Below are 27463 nucleotides of genomic sequence, written 5' to 3' on the forward strand. Positions count from 1 at the left end.
GATTATGGGGCAATCAAATAGTGTTCAAAAGATCTTATAACATTTATATTTTCTGATATTAGTATGTGTTCACAATCTGTTTGCGACACCCTAAATAGATTTTAGTTTGGTGGCGTTCCTTGAGGTTCTCTGGGACTGGCTGTTTGTCGGCAGCAGCGGAGAAGCATTTGACTTTGCTGCAGGGGCCAGACAAGTTCACAGCCAGCGGGTCGGGGCCACAGGGGCCGCGAGGAAATGAGGATTAAGAGATTAATGAGGCCACATTAGCTCCGCACCAGTTAGGATTCCTCCCTGCCAGCCTCTCCCTGACTCCTGCCTCCACCGTTTGACTTTTTACAACTGATTAGGATGAAGCTGGACGCTTTGTTAAACCGCAGCAGGAGCAACAAGCTGGGCCCTCTGTTGATATTTGTTTCTATCACTCTTATCCCCTTTAGCATGTTGCTTTAACACGTATCACAATTTTTCTTTTCAAAGTTATGGAGGACATTTCTGCTAAATATGTTGCTGTAAATCCTGTTTGACCTTGGATTAGGACTCCTGTAGCAGGAAGAATCCTGCAAGCAGATGACCCTTGACCTCAACCAGTTACTACATATCTTCTGTTTGGGTTGCCTGCTTATTGGAAGAAGACTTGACTCTGCCAAAATTCAATATTTTTGAAAGAAAAAAAAACACAAACGAACAGAAATGATCATTAAGGATTTGCTGCCCTCTGCTGGCAGCAGTTACGACATCAAGAATATCAAATACACAGAAATGCTGATAAAACTGGAGGTGTGAAACGTTCATGAAATCCACAGCTCTGTGATGCTGAGCCAAAATTTTAATGACCACTAAATCAATTTACAAGGCAACATCATTAAGTTTACATGAACTTTATTTCTCTGCTGTGATTTGAATGAAATTGACAAACCAACTTGAAGGTCATTGCGAGCCTTTACAGCAACACACACAAGGCATCGTCCGTTCAGATATTTATATCCACTCCCAAAGATGGCACTGGTCAAGGTGGAGGAGGAGGGGAGGGGGTGTACGTGTCCATCATGGTGGGTACAGACAGAACAGGACGGGACGGAACGGGACGGGACGGGTGGGTACACCTGGACTGTTCACTCAATGGAAGCTCAGAGCCGCCGGCCAAGGCAGCAAAGTTACCCTCCACCCTGGATGCCAACAGGCAGGACACAAACACATAACACTGGTTATTAGTAACCCACAGTGTGGAGGATTAGACTGCTGCGACAACAAGTGTCCATCAAGTCCATCAGCAAAGTTAGAGAATGTAAAGTCAGAGAGGGGAGTGTTTTTAAAAATGACATTCCACTGCTGAGGAAGGTCAAAGTTTCCAAATCCTTAGAAGAGGTTTAATGAGGAAGATGTGACACTTGACTCCCTTCACTGGTTAAATTTGTCTTTTAAAGAGTCAGTGACGTCCAGAGAATGCTGGATGCACAGCTGGATTTGCCCTCTTGCTCTAGTTGGCAGCATTATAAATCAACATCCACTCAACAGGTTCCTAAACCTCCAGTTGTTACGTTCGTCTTCACAGAGACACAAGACGCGTGGGATGGAAAAAGTTCATTTCATGGTGCCTGTGTCTGCACAGGGTCCACACAGATGTCTGAGGACCGAATCTGGGCTAAACTTGCCAACTGCAATTGCAAGTGTGTAAACATATCCACTACACATACACACATGTGCTGTCCACATCTGTACCCGTTTTGGAGCATCTCAGGGCTTTAATAAATAACACGCATGCCCTACAGTTTTCCACTCGGATGCTTGTTCAGACAGGACGGGGATTAGGAGGGAAAACTATGCTAATTAAATTGTATAGGGAGTTCAGGTCACGCTTCCTGAAAGAGCTTTTAATACTAAACTCATCCAGCCTGGCTTCTCCTCGGGGGGTGGGGGGGGGGTTTCATTGATGTCTCCATAATTTAGGATCAGGAAAAACATTCATTATAGGCCTGAGTAATTGTTTCAAACTTTCTGGTCTTAATAAAAACAAATTAAGCTTTCAAATACATGTTTGCTCCTTCACTTATTTAGTTAGTTATTTCATATTCAACTGAAACTGATTGTCAGATGGACATTGGTACATAATATCATCTTTGGGCTTCAAACCTGATTAAATATCTGTGTACAGTTATAGGAGGATTTTCCCTATTTTCTGCCAATGTTGAATTTAATAATAATAATGACAATAATACATGTTATTATAGACTCTTTGCCACCGTCACGAGAAGTGACAGATTTTCCTATATCCTGTCAAAATATCATAAGTGTGGATCTGGAGCTGCCAGTATCGGAAGCCCCATATCGGTCGAGCCTAATTTAAACCCCTATCCTCCAGACCACAACAGGTGCCCCCTCCTCCCCTCCCGTTAGGCTCCACCTGTCTTCCCTTCTCCTGGGCTCGCGACCCAGAAAGCAGCCGTCATTCATTACAAATGGTATGCCGATCCGCCGGGGGCCGGGCGGCACAAACCCCCTCGGTCACCGGATCGGCGGCAGCTGCTCGGCCCCCGGTTCTATTTTCACCCTCAGGATAAAGTGATGTGCAGCCGCCGCCCGCCCGCACGGCCCCAGAAGCTCCAGTCAGACCACAGCAGAGCCAGGATGAAGTCCACAGGCAGTGAGCGCAGCGCGCAGCCCGACTGCTTCACCTCCGACCTGGACGACCTGGACACGAGCAGCGACAGCTCCGACGGGAAGTCCACCGGCGGCTGCAGCCCGCGCAGAGAGCCGGAGGACGCTACAGGGAAGGAGACAGTCCCCGGTGGAAGTTCTCGTTCCGGTGCCTCCAGGCGAAGGAGAAGGCGGAGAAGGAACAGCTCCGGAGGTGGAAGAGGCGGCGGAGACGCGCATCTGTCCGGAGTGAGCAAGCAAAGACAAGCGGCCAACGCGCGGGAGCGGGACAGGACGCACAGCGTGAACACGGCCTTCACTGCGCTCCGCACGCTCATTCCCACCGAGCCGGCCGACAGGAAGCTCTCCAAGATAGAGACACTGCGCCTGGCGTCCAGCTACATCTCCCACCTGGCCAACGTGCTGCTGCTGGGGGAGGACTGCCGGGACGGACAGCCCTGCCTCCGCTACCAGAGCATCCTGCACGGCCCCGGCGCGCCCTCCCTGCGGCCCATCTGCACTTTCTGCCTCAGCAACCAGAGGAAACTGGTGAGTGGTCATTGACACGTGTCAAAACTGAGCACATTCCTGCACAAACTACCTCCCGCTCTCCAAGACTGCCCGGTGTTGGGTTTTACGCAGAACCAGACAGGTACATGTCCCAACGGGACTCCGTCCAAGTAAGAAAGGCCTGCTCTGTAAAGTAAGGCAGGTGATGCCACCTGTGCAGCCTGCATCCTCTTTATGTTGGAAATAGGTTTTCAAGTGCTGAGTTTGCATGAAGAGATCCGGTTCAAAGATGATGTGGGTTCACCAGAGTGGCACCTGTTTCTCCAGTGATTGACAACGCAGAATGACAACATGCTGTGGTGCCTTCACAGGTTTAAAACAAGTGTAGGCCTTTGACTCAGATCTAAACTCCAGGTTGTTTTCTAGAAGAAAACAGTTTGAGGTAAAAGTCTGGAACACTCTTTTTAATGGATAAATATTGTTTGTTAACTAATGATGAATTATACTGTATGCGATTTATTTTTATTTAAACATTCACGGTTCTTCAGACTTTAAGGACTCACAGGGTCCACAGAAAATTCACATATAAACTAATGTATGCCAAACAAACAACACTTCTACAGAAGCTGCAGATTAAACATTAAGTTTAAATTAAAAACAACTAAAAAAGCTCCATGGTTATAGAAAAATATTCTAACTATAAATATATATTACTAATATGATTATATTAATTACTATATTAATATATTATATTTAGACAGTGAACGATCATTTCTATCCTGAACAGACGTGTAGTAGTGGATTAGATGTGCTAATAGTACGTGGTGGTGTTTGGCTCCACTCTTGGCTGTTAAAAATAGAGACTAGACACTGGCAGCAGATCAGAAATATTATGTCACTATTACTTTTAAATGTAAAACTCTAACTCAATTCAAATTAGGAAATTGTGTGAGGCTTCATTTGACTTCTTTCTCACACTAATCAACCTGACATTTCTTCATTTAAGCGCAGTCATTTTTATACTACCTTGTTTCAAAGTATAGTTAATAACAGTAAACTGTAAATGTTTAGACATTTTAACATTGGTGTCTACAGGTTTACATGTCGTGATGCTTTCACTGAACTGTTGAAAATGACGTTTCTTTGCTTCCACAGCTCAGAGATGGAGGGAAGCACTCAGCCGCTGTGTGAAGCAAAGCGGCTCTGGACAGACGAGGAGTCCATCTTGATGTTGTTTACATGTAGACACGTGGCGTATAAACACACCTGTAGGACTTTGTACATATATAAATATATTTATTTTTGGATTAGACTAGAGAACCAAAGACACAACTAACACTGAAAAGCACTTTCTGTTCACGTTCGTGTGCTTCTGAACCTCTGTGTTTTGGTTGAGCTGTAACCTGAGCCAATGTGTAAAGTTGCACCTGACGGGGGGCTATTTTGGTCCCACGAATAGTACAACCCCAACCCCCCCCCCCCACCGTGTGTCTGACTAATAAAAAAAGCCTTGTCGCCTTCAGTCACATGAAGGAAACTGAAGAGCTGCTACTGCAGCGGTTGCTGTCAGTTGAGTGGCTTTAATGCTGCCTTCAAGTGCTGTTAGAATTATTGCAATTATGCAGGGGCACTTTAAAGGGCCAGTAACTGAGCTATCACCTCTAGTGGTGAAAAGTAGGAACTGCAATAACACTGCTCTGTCCACATTAAAAGCCTGGTCATGTTGCTGAAGGTTTGTAGTGACATCCTACACAAAGAGCAACAAGAGATCGCACTATTTTTTTTCGCAACACTATGACAAACGTGTGTTTTTGTCAAATTAACCACAGGTATGACATCTGTTTTTTTTTTTGGGGTACATTAAAGCGTCATCCTGTATTTCAGACAAAAAGCAAGGCCGACTTTAGACGCAACGTGACTGCACGGTGGGAAGACACCACCACACGTAAATTCTCTCCGGGTGGCACAAATTGATCCGATGGATCTACTTAATAAATGTAGAGATGAGAGGAAAAAGGAAAGAGTGAGGTGGAAAACAACAGAAAGAAGGTGAAATGAATGAAGCAAGGCCTTAAAAAGTTTTAATACAATCACAAATAGGTGGGGGATCAATTTGGGAGAGAGATTATACATATCTAAGTTACTTTGGATAAACTCAGGGGAAGATTTAATTTAGTTTTACTTTCGAAGATGGTGCCCTGGTTGAGTCCACTACAGCGACAGTTTCTGTACATATGCAAATTAATAGCTGTCACTATTTTGCACAAAGATAAGTATGAATTTCTTGAGAAATCGGGCTCAGTCACACGTGCGACAGCATGAGTTTTGAGCCTCCATTGATGTGACGTGATATGACTTTTCAGTCAAGTTTTTTGTGAGTATGTCACTCCTGCAACAGGCAAACGTTCTACACTGAGTGGTAGGCTGGTTAAAGGCAGACAAATATTTGACCTGCTTTATTATTTTTAAAATCTTAACTTTAACAAACAAAGGTGGATTTGGGATCAGGGATGATTTGATTGGATTTTGGTGACATGAAGGTGGAAATCAGACTGTTGATTTCAAAACATTGGAACTGAAGAGTTAATTAATGATTTGTTCCTAGTTTGACGAAGTCTCATGGGATACTACTTTTACTCTGTCTCTCTCTTGTTTGTCAAAAGTTTTGCTTTTGGCCTGAATTCAAGATGAACTGTTGAGATAACTATATTTGCAGTGTGATGAAATGTTTACTATTGCGTTGTTGCACAATCTCTGTATCACTTTAAAAACACAAAACTAAACGTTTTGTGCGCACATGAATGTGTGATGCCCCGGCATGCAACGTGCATTAGGTTGCCTTTTGCACTTATTTGGAAAGTATATAATCATTTTGCAATCATCTAGATCCCTCGATATGAATTACACAGCAAATATGGATGGAAACTATCACTGGAAAATGTTGCACACTACCTCAAACCTGTTTTAAATATGAAGGCCTACCTCTAAATCTAATGTGTAACATGACTGTATAAAAACGTACTTGAATACCTGACAACTGTGTCCTTTGCACATTGCAAACATTGAGAAGCTGCTTGAAGATAAATGTATTTTTGTACAATAAAGATAAAAATGAGAATATCAAGTTTTCTGCAAATGCTCTAAAATGTATTGTGTGGTGTAGTGTGTGGACGCAACTGCACTAAATCTAACGCAATCCAATTCACCAGCCTTCCAGTTATTTGTACTATTAATATTCCTCCTGGAAAGATGATGACCTCTACATTAAATGAAGTGCTCTAATGGAGGATAATGAAGCCAATCAGACTAGGTTACATCTGGATGGAAGTCAACTGCTGCCAGTAAAAGAAAAAGTGATTCAAAGCCACAGTAAACACAGAAATGCTCAGGATAAAACCATAGTAGAGATATTAAATTAAAAAGTAGACTTCAATCATGACTAACAACTATGTAAATCATAGATGTCTTACAATGAAATTTTTTGTGTTAATGACTTACTCCACTCTTCCCGGCAGCAATCAACTTCCACAAATGACAGTACATGTTTTGTGATACCTGAAGCTAAAATAATCTTCATAAATATTCTAAATTATTTTATAATTCGAGAAAGATTTAAGCGCGATTCAAATGCAAAAATATCAATGTTAAAAGTGATTTTGTGACAAATGTTTTGTTGGAAAATCTGACATCATGCTCACAAAATACTTTTCAACTTGCTTACTTGTAGAGTTCTTCAATAATCTAATAGAAACCGAAAGCTTGATTTCTTTTTCCATGCACTTTATTCTGATGTTTATTATAGCTAAGAAATTTTTGATCTTGCATCACAATCGTAGTTCTGTAGCTACTTTCCTACGTAAATACAAAGAACACAGGAAGATCCATTTCAATAATCTTTATTTCATAAAAAAGTCAATCGGTTTATATCAGATTAAAGAAAGTAGAAACCAATAATAATCAGTTAGCTGGCGAGGCATCTTACAGGGGTGCGTGTCTTCTGACGGACTGACCAGAGCGACCTCGACACGCAGTACAGGTTTACCCAAAAGTCAAGAAAGAAGGTAAGTTTAAGACCGAACAGGAGCCAAAAACGTGAGCTGGGCAAAATAAAAATAAAATAAAAAGGAGAGGGAGAAAAGAAGAAAAAGGAACTTTGGCTGAATTACATTAACATTTTTGTCAGCCTCGTAGTCGCATGGCAAAAAGGCAAACTTGAATTTTACCAAATTCTGGTTCAGATTCATACAAGCAGCGGCTATAGAGATCACATGGAATGTTTTGTATCCAAATTACAGAAGGCATTACAACAATAATACCAAAAAAAAAATAAAGAGAGGAGGATCCATAGTTTTCCGCTTCCACTGTCAGCCGCAACATCAAACATTACGAATAAGGACTGAGCCCTTTTTTATTTTGCTTAAATAACGTTTAAATGTTTAAGTGGAGGTGTGTGTGTTTGGGGATAAAGTATTAACAGGAGGTAGAAGAGAAAGAAGGGAAAACACATTCTACTGCTCCTGCTTGTAAAAAAAAAAAAAAAAAAGAAAAAGAAAAAAGAAAAGCTCATCTGGCGATGGAGGTTTTAGTCTGCTTCCTCCTCGTCCGACTCTGACTCTGGAGGGAGAACATGAGGAGTCAGTCAATAGTCAGACAATAATTTCCTCAATGGAGAATTCGCTTAGTTTTTAACCTGTCATACAATATTGAAGAACGACCATGGCAATGACTGAAAGCCTGACATTTTGTGTGTCCAACTGCAAAAACATTCACATGCAATAAATCTTCTATGATAGAAACTATTATTTATGTTCTGGGCTGCAGATTGGACAAAAGACGTTTAAATGTATCAACTTGAGCTTTAGGAAATCGTGGTTTCCAACATTTCGCCCAACGATTGATCGGGGGAAAGAAAAAAAAAAAAACCCACCACATTACATGATTTTGAAAAACATCATTACTCACAGTCCTATATCTGGTTTTGAGTTACTGACTTTCATTGTATGAACTTCTAAAACACCAGTGTAACTCTAATAAAAACTTCATCATCCATACACCAGCTCACTGACTCCTAAATGGCAGGAGAAATCATTAACAGCTCTACCTGTGCTTTTCCTGCTGTGACAAGTCCAAGTATCTAGCGTGAGAAATGTTTACTGCCTACAGGTGGAGGAGGGTGTGTGTGTGTGTTTTTTTATTTTTTTTACCTTCCTCTGCATTCTTCAGCCACTCAACAAATTTTTTCATCTGCTCCAGGAAAACACTCTTCCCCTTGGCAAGGTGGGCTTCGGTGTACCACTTCAGTATGGCCTCTTCGCTCAATACATCCGCTGTGAGGAGGGAAAGGGAAAGTGTCAAAGCTGTGCAGGACGACTGACCAGTATCACATTCTACATTCGCTCAAAATGCCTGAAAAATGCCTTTGTAATGGATCTTTCAGAGAAAACGTTAACTGATGCTTGGTGGGAAGTACTGCTCGTGGCTCGTTAGTCAAGGCTTTAAAAACCAGTTTTGAAGGGTTGGGCTTCAATTATTTCAAAATGTGCTACAGTTTTATCTCAATGGCGTAGCCTGCAAAGCTTGCAGCTTAAAAATGACACCAAGCATTAGAGGTACAACAGTCAACAGGTCAAGGAAATGTTGAAAAATGACCTCGTACTTCTCAGCGTTAAAAGTGAACGGACTTTCATAAACCTAAAACAAAATGAGACAAACTGTCAGTGGATAGTTTAGATTAGGTGACTTGGCATCGATGCAGAATGTTCCTCTGCGGACGTGACACCAACCTTTGTAGAGGAGCACCACGATCTTCTGAAAGGCCTTCATGAAGTGGATGTTGTCGTAGCAGTACTCCTGAATCTTCAGTAGCAGGCTGAGCTCAGACAGACCCTGGGAGGTGAAGGCTTTCAGCAGAGGGCTGTATTGCTGGAAGACAGAGAGACATGAATAAGGCTAGCGCAGAGGAAAAAATAGCTCTTCCTCTCAGGGGCAGAGTTGGAAATGCACTCAGCAAGCTCTCTGAGGAGTTATCATGGCTGTAGTAAAAGCCTGTTGGTGCATTAAAGCTCATCGATTTACAGCAGGATCAAGATTTTAATTATAGCAACAGCAGCTGAATGTTCCTCTTCCATTTTGTAACTAATGCGGCTTTATTTTAGAGAGGTCTGGCGGATTTTAACACCATGAACATCACATAAACTGGACAAACTACTCGAGCAGGACGACATGAAACAGAACGTTCCTACAATCTCAGATATCACAAAATCATTTACCTTATGAAAAAAAGAAGAAAAAAAGGTACATCTGCCAAAACTGGCTCCATTTTCTAAGGTTACACTTTTTGTGATTTCTTTATGAAGTTATACAAAAATAAAAAACTTTGAACCCTTAAATAAAGAGACGTACAAGAGTGCAGCAATTCCTAACAGAAACATGTCATCTCTACACGGTAGACAAACACTAAATTTCATAGCACTGAACAACTTATTAAGCCTGTTCACATTTTTCTCCATGGGTTCATTAACTGTGCCTTAAGTGCCACTTAAGTGCTTCATTTATCTATATTCAAGACATTCAAACCATTTCCAGGACACATGTCGCACCTTCAAGTGTTTGATGGCTTGTTCGGTCACCAGCTCTTCCTTTTTGTTCCACTCCACGGAGCTCATCACACTGGTCCAGATGATGCTGATCATGGCCTGCTCAGAGAGGCTGGCCTTTTTCATCTCCTCTTTGGTGAAGGCGATAATCTGAAGCGATGGTTAGACAAACACCGCTGGTTAGAGTTTCTAAACGTCACGTTCACATATGGAGAAATACCAGGAGCAGAGTCTCCAGGAGCTTGTTAAACTTTTCACCTCCATCAGTGGTCAAAAGTCAAATACAGGAAAATGGAGACTAATTTCATCCATTTAATGTCACCCAGAGCTAAGTGATAAAAAAAATTGCATGTTGCAGTTCACACACTGACTATATGGCCTCTGCCTGCCTGTTGGTTGCCTTGACAACCTGTGCATTAAATTGTTATTGTTAGGTCTCTATTAAAACTGAAACAGCTAATTTGCATTTAACGTCATGACTCATTGTGCAGACACCTTCGTCATTGTGTTGTAGAGTAACTGCTGCCTGAACTGCTGGTGCATCAGTCAAACACACAATTATGCGACATGACAAAAAAGGGAAGTGTCAGTAATGAGGACATTTGGCAAACGAGAAAATTTGTTAGCAAAGAGGAACAACAATGACATTCAGACCTTCACCTGTTCCGACTCAAAGACACTATGAGCTGCTTCAACCATAATGTTCAACATGGAATATTTGCCATTTTATCACCCTGATGCAAGTGTACTGGTATGCAACACTAGACCACAATCTTCAAATTAAACCTGGATATAAATACAAATAAATATATATATTTAACTTTATATTGCTTGCAGCAGTTCTGTTGGTGTTGTAGCCGTGCAGCTGCAGCCTTGCAGAAACCTTAAGTGTTTATTCTCCACCCTAAAGCAGCCTCACCTCCTTCTGAGGGTCACCGCGGGCCATCATCTCCTGTAGCTCCTTCTGCAGCTCCTTGCGGGCACCAATGGATTGCTGGTTTCGGGCGAAGTCAGATAGCTCCTTCAGCCCGGCGTCAGTGAAGTACTTAGAAAAATGCTCGCAGCTCCGTTTGTTGGCAGGAAAGAGTTCCTGTGGGGCAGAGATATTTTTTTAGGTTAATTCACATACAAATCAGTTGCAGCAACTGCTAAGAGCTTGTAATGATGTTAATGATTTTAGCAGATTCTTATCAGTTCGTTTACCATCAGCCTGTTGTCCATGCCGACTTTGCGGAGACTGGCAGCAACAGAGTTGATGTCCTTCTCATTGATCCATGACTTGAACAGCTTGACAGCGAAGGCTGCAGATACTCCTAAACAGAAACAAGACAGGTTTGTTTTCTGCTGTTAAAAACGCAATTGGAATTTTGGGATGATTGAAGAGAAGACCAAATGTGTCCTCACCCTCTTTGACAAGGTTCTCGTTGAAGAGGCTGCTCAGGATGGAGGCTGATATGTTGCCGTTGGCCAGCAGGATACCGGTCAGCATGGCCAGTTTGTTGCGCTCAGACTCGGTGAACCCTTTTAGAAACAGCAGCAACTACAGGGACAGATATATATACACATAGGTTTGTTGTGTTTTTAAGTTACAGGGGTCGTTTAATCCTACAACTGTAATTAGACTGGAGGCAAATTCTAATGGTTTATGTCTCTGTAGGTGTAGCAATACTTTACCGTCCACAGAGAAATTTGTCCTGCAGCTGCTTTACAACACATTATCTTTACTTCCTCACAGTAATAAGATAATAACCACTTAAATTGTTGATAATGATAAACTACGTTTGAAAAATTTCAATTCAGTGCTGACTGAGGTTAATTCCTTATGATTTGGAAATTACAATTGACAGATATTTCCTCATATTTTATTACACAAAAATGAGTATAAACAGATTAATCAGGACTGTAAGGAAGTTAGTTCCTACAATCCTAAAGTGTTTCATGTTACATTGCAGCTGTAAATTTAGTTTGCCTGTAAAAATGAAGTGTCTCTCTGAACTACAATCAACCGTGACATCGCCAACTAACACCTGCCAAATCATTGTGAAACCTTCAACACTGCAAACACAGCAATAGTTTGTGCTGCCTCTGGAGTAAGGTAACTGCACATTAAAATGGCAGATGAGAACCGCCCCTTTTAGAGACACGTCCAACCAGAACTACAAGTTGTGATCCGAGCTTTAAAATAATACATCCGTGCTCAATTGCACTCAGGATCCCGTTTAAAAAAAACGAAAAGAACCCACCTTCTTGATCTCCTCTTCGAAACCCTTCTCCAGGTACTTGTAACGCCTGATCAGCTTGTTAAAAACCTATTTTTGGTGAGAAAAAGAAACAGCATTAACTAAACAGTGTCTCCTGGCTTTTTTTTTTTTTTTTTTTACATTTCTATTGAATAAATATTTAAGTTAAAATATTTAATTCAATAAATGTCCATTGACTTGTATAAGCTGCCTTTTACCTGAGCATATGCTTGCATTGTCTCCAGGTCTTCTTGTGCCGTGAAGAGGCAGAACTCAGTGCGGGTCATGTCGTCAGATAGAGTCCCGCCTGGGGCTGTAGTAAAGATAATAAAAACATTCAAGCCACAAAAGCAACCGTCAAATTCCTGCCTATATCACATCGATATGAGTTGATGGCTTTATTCTGTTATTCAAGGCATTTTCAAATCTTTTCCAGGATTCACGGACATCAGTTAAAGCTCTCACACATATATAACCTGCTTCTTTTGACAACTTACCCAGCATCCCACCGGCCACCAGGATGTCAAAGAGTGTCTCTGCATACCGGCGGTAGTCAAGCTTGGCGCCAGAGGCATCAAGGAACTTTGCAACCGCTTCCAAATCAGTGCCAGTTTGATTCAAGCCTTGTACGATACTTTCTTGAAACTGAGTAGGGTCAAATCTCTCCTTTTCATCTGTGGGAAGAACACGCAAAGTGTTGCATTCAGGAAAAACCCCTTTAGGGACAGGGTAAGATTTGGTCACAGTCAAACATACAAAACAGAAAACAAAAGCAGCAACAATCAACACTGACCTCTTTTCCTCGTTTTGAAACGCTGGCCGGTTAGCGTTGGCTTTTGCTGCTTTTGATTATTCATAAAAGACACCCTGAAAAGGATAGAACAGACAGTTAATGTTTACTCAAGCCGTGCAGATTACAAGTTAACACACGAGTGAACAGTACACTGTGTTCCCTTAAATTATGTTTTGTGTTGCTTTCATTTGGGTGTAACTTGGGTTGGATCCATGTCAATGTCATGAGTTCAGAGAGTTTCACTCTTCTCCGCAAACTATTATGAACACACCAACAAGCATAAGCATTACACTGGGTGAAACGTTCCTTCACGAACATCAACCTGACCACTGTAGTTTTTATACTTCATCCTGCTGCTGAAAATACTCACGCCACCCAGTGTATATTAATATATAGGTGTGAATCCAACAAATTCACAATTTATTTGTGTTTGAGTACCGTTTGCTAAAATCACTGAGCCCTGTTTTAACCATGACACAAAATATCTTAAAACTGCAACAAATTGTTTTCAAAACGAACCTGACAATTATCCCCCTCAATTAATAGATTGGTTGTTTTGACCTGCAAATGTTAGAAAATGACTCAAAACAATGAATCAGTTGTCAAAATAGTTACTGATTAACAGATTGTTGAGTTTGGTATATTCATGGAATTTGTTTAAACTGATAAAAATGTAGAATGACACCCACTATCCTTCAGCTATGAGTAATTCAAGTATAGTTAGGGCCATGTTTGAATAGAGCTTTTCTTGCAATAATACAGAATTAGTGCAGTTTCTGCAGGGTTCACCAAATTATATTTCAGACTAAGAAGTTTTAACACCAGATAAAATGCAATTCAAAACCTATTTCACTGTAACACTGATCAAAAAAAATCCCACTTATGGTTTAAGTGTAAGGTATTGTAAAAGCATGCAATCAGACGCAATAAAGTTTATAACTTGTATTACTGTCCATGACAGGTTAGAGAAAATATTTAAGAATTTTGAAAATGAAACTTAGAACTGCAATACCTTCAAAGGCCCCTTGAATTAAAAGGACTTTACAATACAGATGCAGATAGAGTGTATCACGTAAAATAAAGCTAGTCCGTAAAATTTTAATTCATTACTAATGACAAATTACAGAAATGCTTTTTTAATAGTTACTAATACAAAATCAAAGGAAGACAAAACAAACAAAAGACAATGCCAGGAGGTACAATGGAGCTGGTAACCAATTAGTCATGTGTTGCAGGTTATATTTTAATTTTCGCCAACAACTGTGATCATGAAACAGAAAACGTTTTGTGAACCATTTATAAGTTTAAAAGACAGATATTAGGCACGATTTGATGAGGTATGGCATACTTTACAGCTAGCTAATTATGGGTTAGCATTAGCTAAATCCGGGCCTCACCATGCGCCGAGCCAGGGCTGCTTAGCCGGGCCCACTAGCTGGTTTGCTAACCATATTCTGTTAATTAATTAACAGCAGCTCGTGCTTTAAAAACCATCATGATTAGTTAATATGTCCTCAACGCAACCTTCTGCCGAAATGTCACCGCAAAATTTGGATTACTATCGACATATTGTGCGTATGGGCGCTGTAAGGAGGCTAATGCTAAGTTAGCTACCCGAACCGGAGTAAACCAAAATTCGCCCTCCAGCGGCGCCCATGATGGCAACATTCCCGGCTAAAAAACGTTATTTAACACGTCCTAGCCTAAGATACTAGCATCTTCACGTGAATTTTAAAGCGTGAGGGATAACGAAAATTGTGGAAATGCAGTTACTCACCGAAATTAATGCAGATAAAAAACGGTTGTTAACCAGGGGAATCAAACCAAGTGTCGAATCTCTCAGCGGCCCAAACAAAAAGACCTTCCCGTCAGGACCTACGTATGCTCCGCCCGCTGCGCATGCGTGATTCAAAGGGGGATTTCCGTTCAACAAAAAATAAAAGAATATTGTTCTTTATTTATTTAAATCTTTTTATTTCCTTTTATGTGAAAGGGATTATATTCGTAAACTGCTCAAAAGTTTTATGCCTGCGGCTAAAAATTATTTTCAATATCATTTGGTCTACAGACCTTTTACTCAACGACCAAATTCATCGTTTGATTATAAAAATTCCAAAAAGTAGCTAAAAATATGAATTATTCATGCATTATATTGTTCCAGAATCCTTGTTGCCATCTTCAGACGTCTTGTTTTGCCCAAAACTAGTCCAAACCCCAAAGATATGAGGTTTATAATCATGAAAGTCAAAGAAAGGTGGCAAATCCTTTCTCTGGAGAAGCTAAAACTTGGTTACAACGTATATTGAAATGGCTTTCCAAATGATCTCACTGTTTTCTGTCTCTGCAGGTAATTTTCTAATGCTTTCATGCTTACGTTTTGACAGTTTCCTTAGAAATGTATATTTCTGCATTAATGTATTTACTGATTCCCGTATTAGGTATATAGCCTTTGATAGTTTTTAGCTTTGTGAGTAACAGTTTTATTTTTCTTCTGCGAGTACATTTACTCAAGTACTGCACTCATGCTTAGCCTTGAAGTACTTGTACTTTACTTGACTGTTTCTATTTTCTTTTTCATACCTATACTCTGTCAGAGAACTGCTGTCAGATGTGAGGATTTGATGCTTGTCTCTGTTTAATATCATTATAAAGTGAATACCATTGGGAGGTTTACAATTGAATATATCATCTGTGTATAACAGTTACTTTGGGCTGAATCAGGAAAACAAAACAATGAATCAGAACAATAAAGACAAAGGTCATGAGAGCACACATACTTTATTTCATGTAACTGAGGTTGTGCTGTGAGGCTTTAGGAACTGGACCTGATTGATTCGTCAGCCTAAAGGCCATGTGACATGAAGTGATGTGATTCAGTACTTAAAGACATGACAACCAAAAATTCAGTTTCATACTGACCTGCCTGTCAACCGGTGACAGTTTACTCTCCGCAGTATGTCTTCACCAAGTGAGCTGATCATCTTTGTCAATGGCAAGAAGGTGAGAGCATTCATCAAACTATTTACTTACATTAATTAGCTACTACTGTAATCAATGAATTTAAGGTTAAAAAAGTCTAAAATCTGTGTTTCATCTCTTTGATTCAGTAATTTCCTGTAACGATATTCAAGTAATATCACATGATGTAAACTTGTCAAAATAAAACACTTAAGTCTTAAGTTACAGATACTTTCAAGGTTAAGGCAAGATTAGCTTAGCTTTAAAAAAAGACTGTGATCAGGGGGAAAGAGGTAGCCTGTTGGCATGAAACACTCACACCATGTAACTCTCTGTAAACCCCCATATTGTCATTTTTACATTCCTGTTTGTTTTAACAGAAATATGAGGTAATTAATGAGCTTCAGAGATGCTGATAGGCAGGTCTTTGAACTTTAAATGCAGCCCGGCTAGCTGTTTCCCCCTCTGCTTCCAGTCCTTATGCTAAGCTAAGCTAATAGCCTCCTGGCCCCAGCTTCATACTTCCTGTAAAGATTTTTATTCAGTAAACAACTAAAGATATACAACAGTTCACAAAATAAAAGCTGTTAATTAACCTATTTTTAAATCTTTTTTTAATCATGCCTGGTCAACTAAATGCTTCATCTCTCTCCTTTATCTCATAATAGAGGGCTAAGTAGAGGCTATTAGAGTCAGCTGGGTCAGCAGACTGCAGCTCCACCTGTGACCTGTCACACACATTAGTCGCACACTGTGATCAATTGTAACACAAAGAGTTAAATGTCCCTAAGGTCATATATATACACATACATGAGGTCACCTGATGCAGAGCTGATGCTCACAGCTGAAACCCATGAAGGAATGATGTACTGACTTTAATGTGTAGATTCATGTTTTGGCTTTCTACTATTTTTGAGTCTTTACTCCTCTTCTACTCATTTTTTTCTTTGCATTACTTTTCACACCGTATAACTTTATTTGAGTCCCTTCACATTTTTTCTCCATTTTTTGATTGTGATTTCATGTCTTCTTGATTTTCTGTATGTTTTCTCTTTCTTTCCCATCTTTACTGCTTTTATCTGTTTCTTTTCCTTCTTCCTCTTCCTTTCTTCTTTGTCTTTACTTCCCTCCTTCCTGTCTTCCAGGTTGTAGAGAAGAATGCAGATCCAGAGGAGATGCTGCTCGGCTTTCTGAGGAGAAAAGGTTGATTTTATTCTCATCTGTTCTTCAGCCATTTCAAAATAAAGCCAAAAACACCTGTATCATAAAACCATGATGTTAGAGCCCATTGCAGGTTGTTTTATAATTAAATAAAATTAGATGAGGAATATCATTAATAAAATGTATTTAAATGTATTATATGACACTCTGTAAAGTACTTGTGAAGATTTATTATTTAAATATAATGTAATAAGTGTTCATTGAGTTTGTTTTAAAATTTAATATAAATAATTTGAGCTACTAGTAAGTATTTTTGGGTTTAATTAAAGATGCAATTACTAAGTGACTTGAATGGATGATTATTGTACTATTATTCACATGTAATGCCCAGCCTGTCCTCTTCTGTCCACCAGTTGGTCTGACTGGTACTAAGTACGGCTGTGGAGGTGGAGGATGTGGAGCCTGCACTGTCATGGTGTCCAGATACGACTGTAACCAGGAAAGAGTCGTGTATCCTTCTGTACTTTCACAAGATGATTATGCGCTTTCATAACTTTAGATGATACTTGCCTTCATTGGAAAAGGTCCAGTGTCTTCAAAAGGGTTTTAGTTTACATGTAAATATGATTATACCTGTTTTTATTTTCATTTTAGACATTTGTTTTTTAACACTAACTTTTTCTAACACTAAAAATGTGTAATTTTTTTTATGTAAATGTCTTACCTAGTTTGGGTTTAAACTTTGAGGCTGAAAAAAAGAAAATCAAAAAAAGAGTTCTGTATCCATGACCTTTGAACCATGCAGACACTATACTGTCACCGCCTGTCTGCAGCCAATCGTCACCCTGCACGGCGCTGCTGTGGTGACGGTCGAAGGCGTCGGCAGCACCAAGACCAAACTCCACCCTGTTCAGGTAAGAGGTCTCTCTGACCCACCGCTGTTTTTATTCTACGCTGTTGTAACACCTCATTGTTTTCCACTCCTCTGACGTGCAGGAGCGAATAGCGAAGGCTCACGGCTCCCAGTGTGGCTTCTGCACTCCGGGGATGGTGATGTCCATGTACACTCTGCTGAGGAACAAACCTCAGCCCGGCATGGACGACATCAGGGAGGCCCTTGGAGGTAAACGGCTGGCTGACAAGCTACTGACAGATGCAGATGAAATCGTTATCAGTGCTGTTTGAGCTGTAAAACTGTCACAAGCTCTACAGTCCTTTTGCATTAACTGATGATCTCGTTTTTATTTTGTAGGGAATCTTTGCCGCTGCACAGGCTACAGGCCGATAATTGATGGATTTAAGACTTTTTGTGGAAGTGAGGTAAATGCTGAAACCTGTGTTCATCACTTACACCCAGTTTTTCCACATAAAATACCACAAACTGAAATATAATAACTCAAAACTGAGATGATTTATCCATTACAGTTATAAACACGTCACGATGGTAAAATAACTGGTAGTGAAATGAATATTTTCAACAGAGATCTGGCTGCTGCCAAAATGGAGGAGGAGCAGGGAAATGCTGTATGGAAAACAGAGCGAACAGCGGGGAAAGTGATGTGAGGTCAAAACATGTGAAGTCAAAACATGCTAATTTGATTGGATTCTGGATGTGACAGTAAAAGTTCTGTCTCGTGTTTGTCAGATCTCTCAGGAACTTTTCCCAATGGATGATTTTTTACCTCTGGACCCTTCTCAGGATCTTATCTTCCCTCCAGAGCTGATGGTGATTCTTTTTTATTTGAACTAAAAAAGATAATTACATTAATGTAGCTCCCTCCCTGATGTGAATTTTCCATTCTGTTGTAGATTATGGAGAAGAAACTGAGTGGAGGTGCTCTTTACTTCCAAGGACAGAGGGTGAATTTGGTCGCTCCGTCTGAGCTGTCGTACCTCCTGGAGCTGAAAGCCGAACACCCTTCAGCTCCTCTGGTCGTCGGCAACACAACCTTCGGTAAACATACGCTGACTTTGGTTTTCACAGCTGAAACATATGTCCAAACACCTAAACCCCCGCTGTCCATCTGGATGCTCAGTATGCTCATATTTTGCCAAAAAAAAAAAAGAAAAACTCATTATGAATCTTCCTTACCAGGGCCGAAGATGCTTCTAAAAGGAGTCCATCATCCTCTGGTGGTCTACGCTGGGAGGATTTCTGAGCTGAGAGCTGTGAGCTGGGGGAGCAGCGGTTGGTTGAAGCTCTGCTCTCTGTTGTTAGGCCTCTCTGCATAGCCTCACTGTTACCAGGCAATTCGTGACTCAACAAACCAACTTGCACAAAACAATCTCTCTGTATGTGTTCCCACCTGTCGTCCTCACCTGTCCTGCAGGTCTGACAGTGGGAGCTGCCTGCAGCCTCAGCACGCTGAAGGAGGAGGTGGGGAGGGCCGTGGTGGAGATGGAGGAGGAGAGGACCAGAGGATACCGGGCGATGCTGCAGACGCTTCAGTGTCTGGCGGGGAAACAGATACGCAACATGGCGGTAGGTCCGCTAAATAAAATCAGGTCGACTCTGCTGCACTAACTGGTCCTGAACGGGATTTTCTTTATCAATCCCCACAACATTTGGATTTGAAGTATCAAAGCTAATATTAGATATGAAGCACTGTAGTAGAAGACTCATTTATTAAGTCACTAATCTAAAATTGTCTTTTCAGACTATTGGTGGGAATCTCCTCAGTGCCAATCCCAAGTACGACCTCAGCAGCGTTCTTGCTGCTCTGGACTGCACTCTGCACGTCATCTCCAAAGGTAAAGAGGCTCATAAATGCCCTGACTAGGTCAAATAACACATCCATGTTTACCTGGGCTTGTTCTTGTTTTTCTGTCTGTCCTCAGACAGAAACATAAACTGTTTCCTTGTGTTTTTCTCCAGATGGGACGAGGAGCGTCCCCCTGAACGATAAACTCTTCACTGGCTTTGGAAAAACAGCGCTCAGGCCTGATGAAGTCCTGCTGTCCATCCACATCCCCTTCTCCAAACCTGTGAGACCTGCTGCTTTAACATTCACAGCTCACATATTCCATCTTCAGCTGCCTCTCACGTTCAGGCAAGACTCTACCTCCTCTTGTCTGACACTGTGTGGCTCTGTTGTGTCCTCAGTGGGAGTTTGTGGCGGCGTATCGACAGGCCCAGAGAAGAGAGTTTGCCTTCTCCTTTGTGAACGCTGGGATGAAGGTGGCCATTAGGGCGGGAACAGACATCGTGGAGTCGCTCAGCATCTACTATGGTGGAGTTGGATCGACTCTGGTCAAACCTGGACAGACGTGCAAGCAGCTTGTCGGACAGTATGTTTGCATTTCAGTTGGTCAGATGGATGCTGACATCTGGCCAGCAGCCAGAACATCTGAGATGGTTCATACCAAAAAGACCCACATTTAGATTCAGCTGCAGATGCTACTTTGCCTCATTTACCTTCAGTAACTTGCCTGCAGAGTATTCAGGGCTGTAACAGAGGTAACTGTGCTGTCCTCCAGGTCGTGGGGGGAAGATCTTCTCTCTGAAGCCTGTCGCTTCCTGAAGGAAGATGTGGACGTTTCTCCATCGATCCACGGGGGGAGGGCAGAGTATCGCAAGAGCCTCGCCATCAGCTTCTTCTTCAAGTTTTACATGCAGGTCGTCCTGGAGATGACAGAGAGGGTAGGAAAACTCGCAATAACAACCAAGTCTTAATATGTCTAAACATTTTCATCTATAGAACAGCAACTGTTGATTTGAATGCAACCATTTTAGGGTGTTTCAGATGTTGATCTTCCCCTGGAGTATCTCAGCGCACTCAAGCCCTTCAAGAACGAGATGCCCCGGGGGCAACAGTCCTACCAGGTTGGTGCAGAGATCCTAGATAATGGTCTGTATGAGTAATGTAATGACATTAACTTTTATTCACTATAACTACTAATTCATATTTTATCATTTTAAGGTTTTACTCTATTTTGTGTCTTCTTATATTGCGTAATTATGTAATAATGAATTGTTTTTTAAATGTCTCTTGGGTGGTTAAATGTGCTGTTAGTGCAGTGAAGTGTTTTTTCCTATTACAGTTGAAAACTTCAATTTTATTTTGAAAGAGAAATTGTGATATCTCAGCCTGGGGCGTGGGAGTGGATCACAGGCAGAAGGAAAATGAAACCTTCAGTGTGTGTTTGTTTCACACGTCCACTGAACTGAGGCTAACTGAATCCAACAAAGCCTCCTCTGTGCTGCATTCGCTCCATGTAACACTCATTTATTTATCTGATCAAACAAATCAGCTGTCAGACCGCTCTGTCCCATTCATCCACAGCTCGTCTCAGAGGCCCAGCCCTCCGCTGACCCCGTGGGCCGTCCCAGCATGCATCAGTCTGCTTTCCAGCAAGCCACAGGTGAAGCCAAGTACTATGACGACCTGCCACCCGTCAAGGGAGAGCTCTTCATCGTCATGGTGACAAGCAGCAGAGCCCACGCCAAAATCATGTCAGTATCACTCTCTATCTGGGAGCCAAAGCTTTAGTTGATTAAAAGTGATATCACACCCTCTGGTGGTCATATCAGAGAACTACAGCCCCAGCACTTTGAACCATCAGACAAAAATGACTCACTTTAATCATTTACTGTCTTATTGTTACTGTCTCAGTGTTGTGTCTCTCTTCATAAACCAGGAACGTCGACCCATCTGAGGCCCTGGAAATGCCCGGTGTGGTCACGTTTGTCTCTGCTGGAGACGTTCCCGGGTCGAACCGCAGACTCTGGTTCAACAACCCAGAGGAGCTGTTCGCTGAGGAGGAGGTCCTGAAATCTGCTCGTCACACACTACATTCATGTCCAGGAAGAAAACAACTAAGAACAACACAATTATCAGAGATTTTTCATGCCAATAAACAAGATTAACCTGCAATTTCTTTTTACTACAAAAAGATTGGATGAAGAAAATCAACCATCATCAATTTTGATAATCAATTACTCATTTACTTGAATGAAATGACACATTTGCTGGTTTCACTCTTTCAGATGTAAGAAGGATGTCACTTTGGATTCTGGGAAAGTGTGTTTCTAACATTCTATAGACCAAGTGACAAATAATAAACAATTAATTCATACAAAATAATAACAAATTACAGCTCTAAATGGAATCAAAAGTTTGGGGTAGAATCTATTAATTTAAGTTAATAGTAATAACTTACATTTGGAGTTATGCAAATGACAAAAAAAACAATCTTTAACTTGGAATTTCCTTTATATCAGAGATAGATGATACCAATCAACAAATACAACCAAAATACAGCCTTCATATGCTGTATTATCATATTTGTGATAAACAGCATGTGTTTCAAAATGTTTGCAGGTGCTTTGTGTGGGTCAGATCATTGGTGCCCTGGTGGCAGAGAGCAGGGAGGAGGCCAGGAGAGCAGCTCAGAGGGTCCGGGTCACTTACCAGGACCTGCAGCCCGTCTTCTTCACCATAGAGGTGCCATACACAACAATTCACTGTCCTGAGGTGTTTAAAAGAGACTTCATTTGAACTCTGTCTTGTTTTATCCTCCAGGACGCCATAAAGCACAAGTCTTACTTTGAACCCAAGAGGAAGGTGGAGAGAGGGGATGTGGACGAAGCTTTAAAGAGAGCTGAACATGTTCTGGAGGGTAAACCACCTTCACTGTGACATATTAAATCTTACATATTATAAAAATGTCTTCCTGCTCTTTACGGTTTAATATGTGATGTTGTCTGCAGATGAGCTCTACATGGGCGGTCAGGAGCATTTCTACATGGAGACTCAGGGAGTGATCGCTGTTCCCGCAGGAGAAAATGAAGAGATGGAGTTGTTTGTGTGCACTCAGCACGCTGCCCTCACTCAGGTCAAGAGACAAAGATCAAGTCGTGGTTTTCCCGTGTCACAGTTCATTGACAACCATCCCCTGAAACTGACCGAGCAGTTCTGTGTCTTTGCGCCAGGAGCTGGTCGGCGCGGCACTGGGCATCGACTCCAACAAGATCACCTGTCACGTGAAGAGGCTGGGCGGAGGGTTCGGAGGAAAGGTCATGAAGATCGCCTCCCTCTCTGCCATCACTGCAGTCGCAGCACGCAAGTATGAAGAGTCCACTTCAGACACAGATGTGCTCTCTGCTCGTCAGGGGAATTGTGTCATTTGTGAATTGTGCGGTTGTATTTTCGAGGACTGGGAGAGCTGTACGCTGCTGTCTGGACCGAGGTGAAGACATGCTGATCACCAGTGGCAGACACCCGTTCCTCGGGAAGTACAAGGTATAATGTCAATGTGTTATTAGTGTTTTTTCAGCAACAGAACACTGGATTTATTTGATATATTCAGTATTTGTTACATTGCTTGTGCAAAATCCTTTAAATAAAGTTTCATGTAATAATGTAATATGTAATGTTTTAACAGATTCTAAAATCATTGTTGTGTGATTTTTGTTGTAAACACCAACTCAGTTGTTTAAAGGATGCTTCTCTAAATCAGAGTTATTATTAATACATCTTTTAAATGTGATTGAAGTTATTTGCACTGAGTGAAATCTACAACTGAAGAATTTTAGCTGGATCTTTACTGTAAACTATTTACAAATAAGGGAGTTGAACCACTGGGTTTAAACTGGATGTAATGACAGTGGCCTCCTCTGTTCCGTCTCCAGGTTGGATACAACAGCGACGGCACAATCGTAGCAGCAGACGTTATTTACTACAGCAACGGAGGATGCACACTGGACGAGTCGGCGTTCGTAAGTTAACAGAGACATGGACGGTCTGTTCAACTTCTCTGTATTAAACATGAACCATCTGAGATAATAAGAATAACTACAATGTAAATCAACGATATCAATCAATATAAATGTTACAGACCGAGTATCTCCAAACTATTTATCCATTCATAAAAGAATAAAAAGCAAAGAGCTGCGAACCTCTGCTCATTTTGTCCATCATAAAAATGTATATTATGTGATATCAATCATTGTTCAGGTAAAGAGACAAAAACTTTTCTGTTTCAGATCATGGACAAAGCTGTGCTCCACATGGACAACGGATACAAGATCCCCAACCTGCGAGGTCAGGGTGTGGTGTGTAAGACCTACCTGCCGTCCTACACGGCCTTCCGCGGCTTCGGCGGTCCTCAGGGACTCACGGTGATCGAGAGCGTCCTGCATGAGGTGGCTGTTCGCTGTGGCCTGCCTCCTGAAAAGGTCAGAGGTCACTGGGGGGTGGGGCCCTGGGCTTGTTTGCTCGAGAGGTTTTAACAAGAGAGAAATCGGTTATTAAAGGGGATCAGTTGCTGTATTGCTGGATAGTTGCTGTGTCATTTCCCTCCAGGTCAGAGAGATAAACATGTACAGGGAGCAGCAGTGCTACACCCACTACAAGCAGCCCTTCTGCCCCACCGACATGGTTCGCTGCTGGGACGAGTGTCTGGAGAGAGCCGACTACCAGGACCGACTCCGAGCCATCCGACTCTTCAACTCCTCCAACCGCTGGAAGAAGAGAGGCATCGCTGCCGTGCCGCAGAAATTTGGTGTCGGCTTCTCCAAAGGTTTCTATAACCAGGTGAGGGGTCTGATTTGATGTTATTCAGTCCTAATTCTGACAGTTCTGAGGTAATTCCACTTTTGCCATTGCTGTTTCCCAAAGCTGAATTCATTAAAAACATAAAACAAAACAGATTATAAGAAAAATAATTAACAGGTTTCAAACACCACATAGTTAAATGTCATTCTTTAACTTCTTAAAGTTGATTTCCATTGGAAACCAGTGACTGTATTTCTGTACTGGCTTAGGTTTTTTAAGACGTGGTTACGGTTACTGTGAATCCGGTCTTTGATTCATCTGTGTTGTCCAGGGTGCAGCTCTGGTGAACATCTTCAAAGACGGCTCAGTGCTGGTGACACACGGAGGGACGGAGATGGGTCAGGGCATCAACACCAAGGCCACGCAGGTGAGATTGAAGCTTCTGATGCACTGTACTTCTGGTAGGCCTCTAAATGAAGTAAAGACACAACATTACTTCACTTGCATTCTTACCCGGTGTTCCAGATAGCGAGCCGTGTCCTCAGGGTCCCCATGTCCTCCATCTTCATCAAAGAGACGTGTACAGGAAACGTCCCCAACGCGGCACCGTCGGCCGCTTCCTTTGGCACCGACGCTGTGGGCATGGCTGTCAAGGTAGCTACGTCTGCTTAGTCTTAAGAAATGGCTTTGCTCAGAGGGGTGATGCAGGATTAGTCAGTTGTGCTCAGTGGTTCCAGTCAAAAAGTAAAGCGTTTCACACAGATACTAAAACATTTAAAACAGGATGCTTGTGAGAAGCTGATGAGGCGCCTGCAACCACTGATGGAGAAGAATCCCACAGACACATGGAAGCAATGGGTGAGCAAAAACGTAAAAGACGACAATGCTTTGCAAAACTTCAGAGATTAAAAACTAGTTTTTCACACCTGAGTGAAATTATTTGCTCCTGTAATTTCGTGCAAAGTAACAAACTTTAATATTTCAATAAGTCAGTGAAACTTTTGTTACTGCTTTTTAAACTTAAATTGGAACAAATGAATCAGCAAATGACAGTGGATGTTAATTTCTCTCTTGCAGGTCAACAAGGCTTTCTTCCAGAAGATCAGCTTATCTGCAACTGGATTCTTTACGTATGTTACTTTGTCTGAATTGTCTGATTGCATCACCGTAATTCAGGCCTGTATTCTCCTGTAACTTGTTCTGGATCTGTGTGTGTGTGTGTGTGTGTGTGTCGCAGGGGACCACCCACCGATGTGGACTGGGAGAAGGGTGAAGGTCAAGCGTACTATTACTTCACATTTGGCGCCTGCTGCTCTGAGGTGGAGATCGACTGTCTCACTGGGGATCACAAGGTTTCTTCCACTTCAGTCAATTCCCACAAATCAAAAAAATAAAATCAAATAAAATGCATATTCCATAATTAAAATGAGATTTAATGATGGTAATGGGCCACACGTCTTGTTGTGTTTGTTGCAGAACATCCGCACAGACATCGTGATGGATGTTGGGAAAAGCATCAATCCTGCTTTGGACATTGGACAGGTACCCATACGACACCCCCACCTCCAACTTCTCCTCCTCCTCCTCACATTTTTGGCCTAAAAGTTCCAGGAACTGTGGAAACATTAGCTCAACCCAGACACCAAATGTTTGTATTTACTCATGTGTAACTCTGATGTTTCAGTATCAGTTTCAGAGGGAACATACTGAGGGAATTTCACCAGGAAAACCAAACCTTCCAACCTCTGATGCATTTATCTAATATTCTCTCAACTTTACAGCCTGAGCTGATGCCCTCGGTTAAAGTCACGTGTCCTGTAGTAGGCCGGCACTATGTTAACATGTTCTCTTGATAAGTCGCACCTGTGCGGGATGTTTACCAGGTGGAGGGAGGCTTCGTTCAGGGCGTCGGCCTGTACACCATCGAGGAGCTGCAGTTCTCCTCAGACGGGGTCCTGATGACCAGGGGACCGTCTCAGTACAAGGTCCCAGCGCTCTGTGACGTCCCGGCCGAGCTCAACGTTCATCTGCTCGCCAACGCCGGAAATCCACGAGCCATCTACCTGTCCAAGGTACTCCCTCAAACACCCACACACTTGCCCACAGAACAAGTGTAATATGACACGAAAAGTGAAATTCATCTAAAAGTCTTGATGAAACCTTAAGCGCACTGCTGAATGTCTTCTTGCTCCAGGGCATAGGTGAGCCTCCAGTCTTCTTCGGCTCCACTATTTTCTTTGCCATCAAAGCGGCCATCACAGCGGCACGCAAGGAGAGAGGACTGGGTGACACTTTCCCTCTGAGCTCCCCCGCCACAGCTGAGAAGATCCGCATGGCCTGTCAGGACCGGTTCACGGAAATGGTACAAAACTGAGAAGCCAGGTTTAAGAAGTAGTATTTTTCAAACTAAGTCAGACTTGTTACGTTTTAACAGGCTGTAAAAACCGATGTCAGAAATGATGCTAAAACTCACTGGAACCAGAGGACTCCACTTCTGCACTCACTTGTAAATGAGAGCAACATGTGCCTGTCCAGACATGCCGCTGTTGGCTGTTTGGACTGTGGAGCCATGGCAACACTGCACTGTGTCACAGTGAAATGTGTCTAATGCACAACTAGTGGACAGAAGCATTAGAGAATGAAGTAATGCAACTGACTTGAGTGAAATCCTGCAAAATGTCTGTGTTGAAACTGCTTCATGATGCAATTCACATACTGTATCTACTAAAAAGGCAGGCTGAAAAAGAACTGCAGGTGAGGCCAGATGTTTGCCTCTTATAATGTCCCAGATGTTGTCGCCCTTATTTGCATCTCCGAACCTTTTCCTGTCAAGCACCTGATTTCCTGTCGCTCTTGCAGGCGTCATCTCCGATGGACGGGACCGCGACTCCGTGGTGCGTCCGCGTGTGATCATCCTCGGCCCACAAGAAGATAGATCAGTGTTAGTTTGCCAATAATTATGGATCTTTTTTAGTGTGGATTCAGATAGTTGGAGTTTGTCATTTCTTGTCGTTAGTGTTTTTTCAGCTACAGATGAAACACTAGATTTATATAATATATTCGGTATTTGTTAAA

General features: G+C 41.9%; 3 protein-coding genes across 4 annotated transcripts; 2 read left to right on the forward strand and 1 right to left on the reverse strand.

Annotated features, from left to right (window-relative positions):
• The first annotated feature begins 690 nt into the window (after positions 1–690).
• On the forward strand, positions 691–4335 carry LOC111232303 (transcription factor 15-like). The gene is made up of 3 exons (XM_022759757.1): positions 691–777; positions 2395–3183; positions 4300–4335. The coding sequence occupies exons 1-3, from the start codon at positions 691–693 to the stop codon at positions 4333–4335; spliced, it is 912 nt and encodes a 303-aa protein (XP_022615478.1).
• A 2689-nt stretch (positions 4336–7024) lies between these two features.
• On the reverse strand, positions 7025–14647 carry LOC111233010 (basic leucine zipper and W2 domain-containing protein 1-A). 2 transcript variants are annotated; one of them, XM_022760738.1, is made up of 12 exons: positions 14551–14647; positions 12774–12847; positions 12478–12654; positions 12199–12293; positions 11984–12049; positions 11145–11280; positions 10944–11053; positions 10660–10830; positions 9744–9890; positions 8928–9066; positions 8349–8471; positions 7025–7758 (listed from the first exon to the last, which is right to left on the reverse strand). In XM_022760738.1, the coding sequence occupies exons 2-12, from the start codon at positions 12835–12837 to the stop codon at positions 7727–7729; spliced, it is 1260 nt and encodes a 419-aa protein (XP_022616459.1). In that variant the 5' UTR covers positions 12838–12847; positions 14551–14647; the 3' UTR covers positions 7025–7726. The 2 variants fall into 2 exon arrangements, with proteins under 2 accessions (XP_022616459.1, XP_022616467.1); XM_022760746.1 differs by lacking the exons at positions 12774–12847; positions 14551–14647 and having other exon boundaries at positions 12288–12293; positions 12478–12555.
• Positions 14648–15725: 1078 nt separating this feature from the next.
• On the forward strand, positions 15726–27298 carry LOC111232312 (aldehyde oxidase 3-like). The gene is made up of 35 exons (XM_022759769.1): positions 15726–15773; positions 16877–16934; positions 17306–17402; positions 17698–17806; positions 17889–18015; positions 18145–18212; positions 18374–18451; positions 18538–18618; positions 18702–18846; positions 18988–19080; positions 19223–19374; positions 19550–19643; positions 19768–19877; positions 19996–20180; positions 20370–20532; positions 20626–20715; positions 21176–21345; positions 21531–21657; positions 22214–22336; positions 22415–22511; positions 22603–22727; positions 22825–22958; positions 23047–23134; positions 23524–23610; positions 23878–24069; positions 24197–24427; positions 24720–24815; positions 24914–25042; positions 25172–25246; positions 25466–25518; positions 25626–25740; positions 25865–25930; positions 26272–26460; positions 26583–26750; positions 27248–27298. The coding sequence occupies exons 1-35, from the start codon at positions 15729–15731 to the stop codon at positions 27296–27298; spliced, it is 4011 nt and encodes a 1336-aa protein (XP_022615490.1). The 5' UTR covers positions 15726–15728.
• The last annotated feature ends 165 nt before the right edge of the window (positions 27299–27463 follow it).

This window comes from Seriola dumerili, unplaced genomic scaffold, assembly GCF_002260705.1.
Source record: "Seriola dumerili isolate Sdu_G_001 unplaced genomic scaffold, Sdu_1.0 BDQW01000018.1, whole genome shotgun sequence".
In the NCBI taxonomy this organism is placed as follows: Eukaryota; Metazoa; Chordata; class Actinopteri; order Carangiformes; family Carangidae; genus Seriola; species Seriola dumerili.

Coding starts and splice junctions, on each gene's coding strand:
- LOC111233010 (XM_022760738.1), bottom strand. CDS start 12,837: ATGAATAATCAAAAGCAGCAAAAGCCAACGCTAACCGGCCAGCGTTTC. Junction 11,054..11,144: donor CGAGAACCTTGTCAAAGAGG/GTGAGGACACAT, acceptor GTTTCTGTTTAG/GAGTATCTGCAGCCTTCGCT. Junction 9,067..9,743: donor AAGCCATCAAACACTTGAAG/GTGCGACATGTG, acceptor TCTGTCTTCCAG/CAATACAGCCCTCTGCTGAA.
- LOC111232312 (XM_022759769.1), top strand. CDS start 15,729: ATGTCTTCACCAAGTGAGCTGATCATCTTTGTCAATGGCAAGAAG. Junction 18,619..18,701: donor TCTTCCCTCCAGAGCTGATG/GTGATTCTTTTT, acceptor ATTCTGTTGTAG/ATTATGGAGAAGAAACTGAG. Junction 26,751..27,247: donor AGGACCGGTTCACGGAAATG/GTACAAAACTGA, acceptor TCGCTCTTGCAG/GCGTCATCTCCGATGGACGG.
- LOC111232303 (XM_022759757.1), top strand. CDS start 691: ATGATCATTAAGGATTTGCTGCCCTCTGCTGGCAGCAGTTACGACATC. Junction 778..2,394: donor AAATGCTGATAAAACTGGAG/GTGTGAAACGTT, acceptor CCCTCCCGTTAG/GCTCCACCTGTCTTCCCTTC. Junction 3,184..4,299: donor TCAGCAACCAGAGGAAACTG/GTGAGTGGTCAT, acceptor TTGCTTCCACAG/CTCAGAGATGGAGGGAAGCA.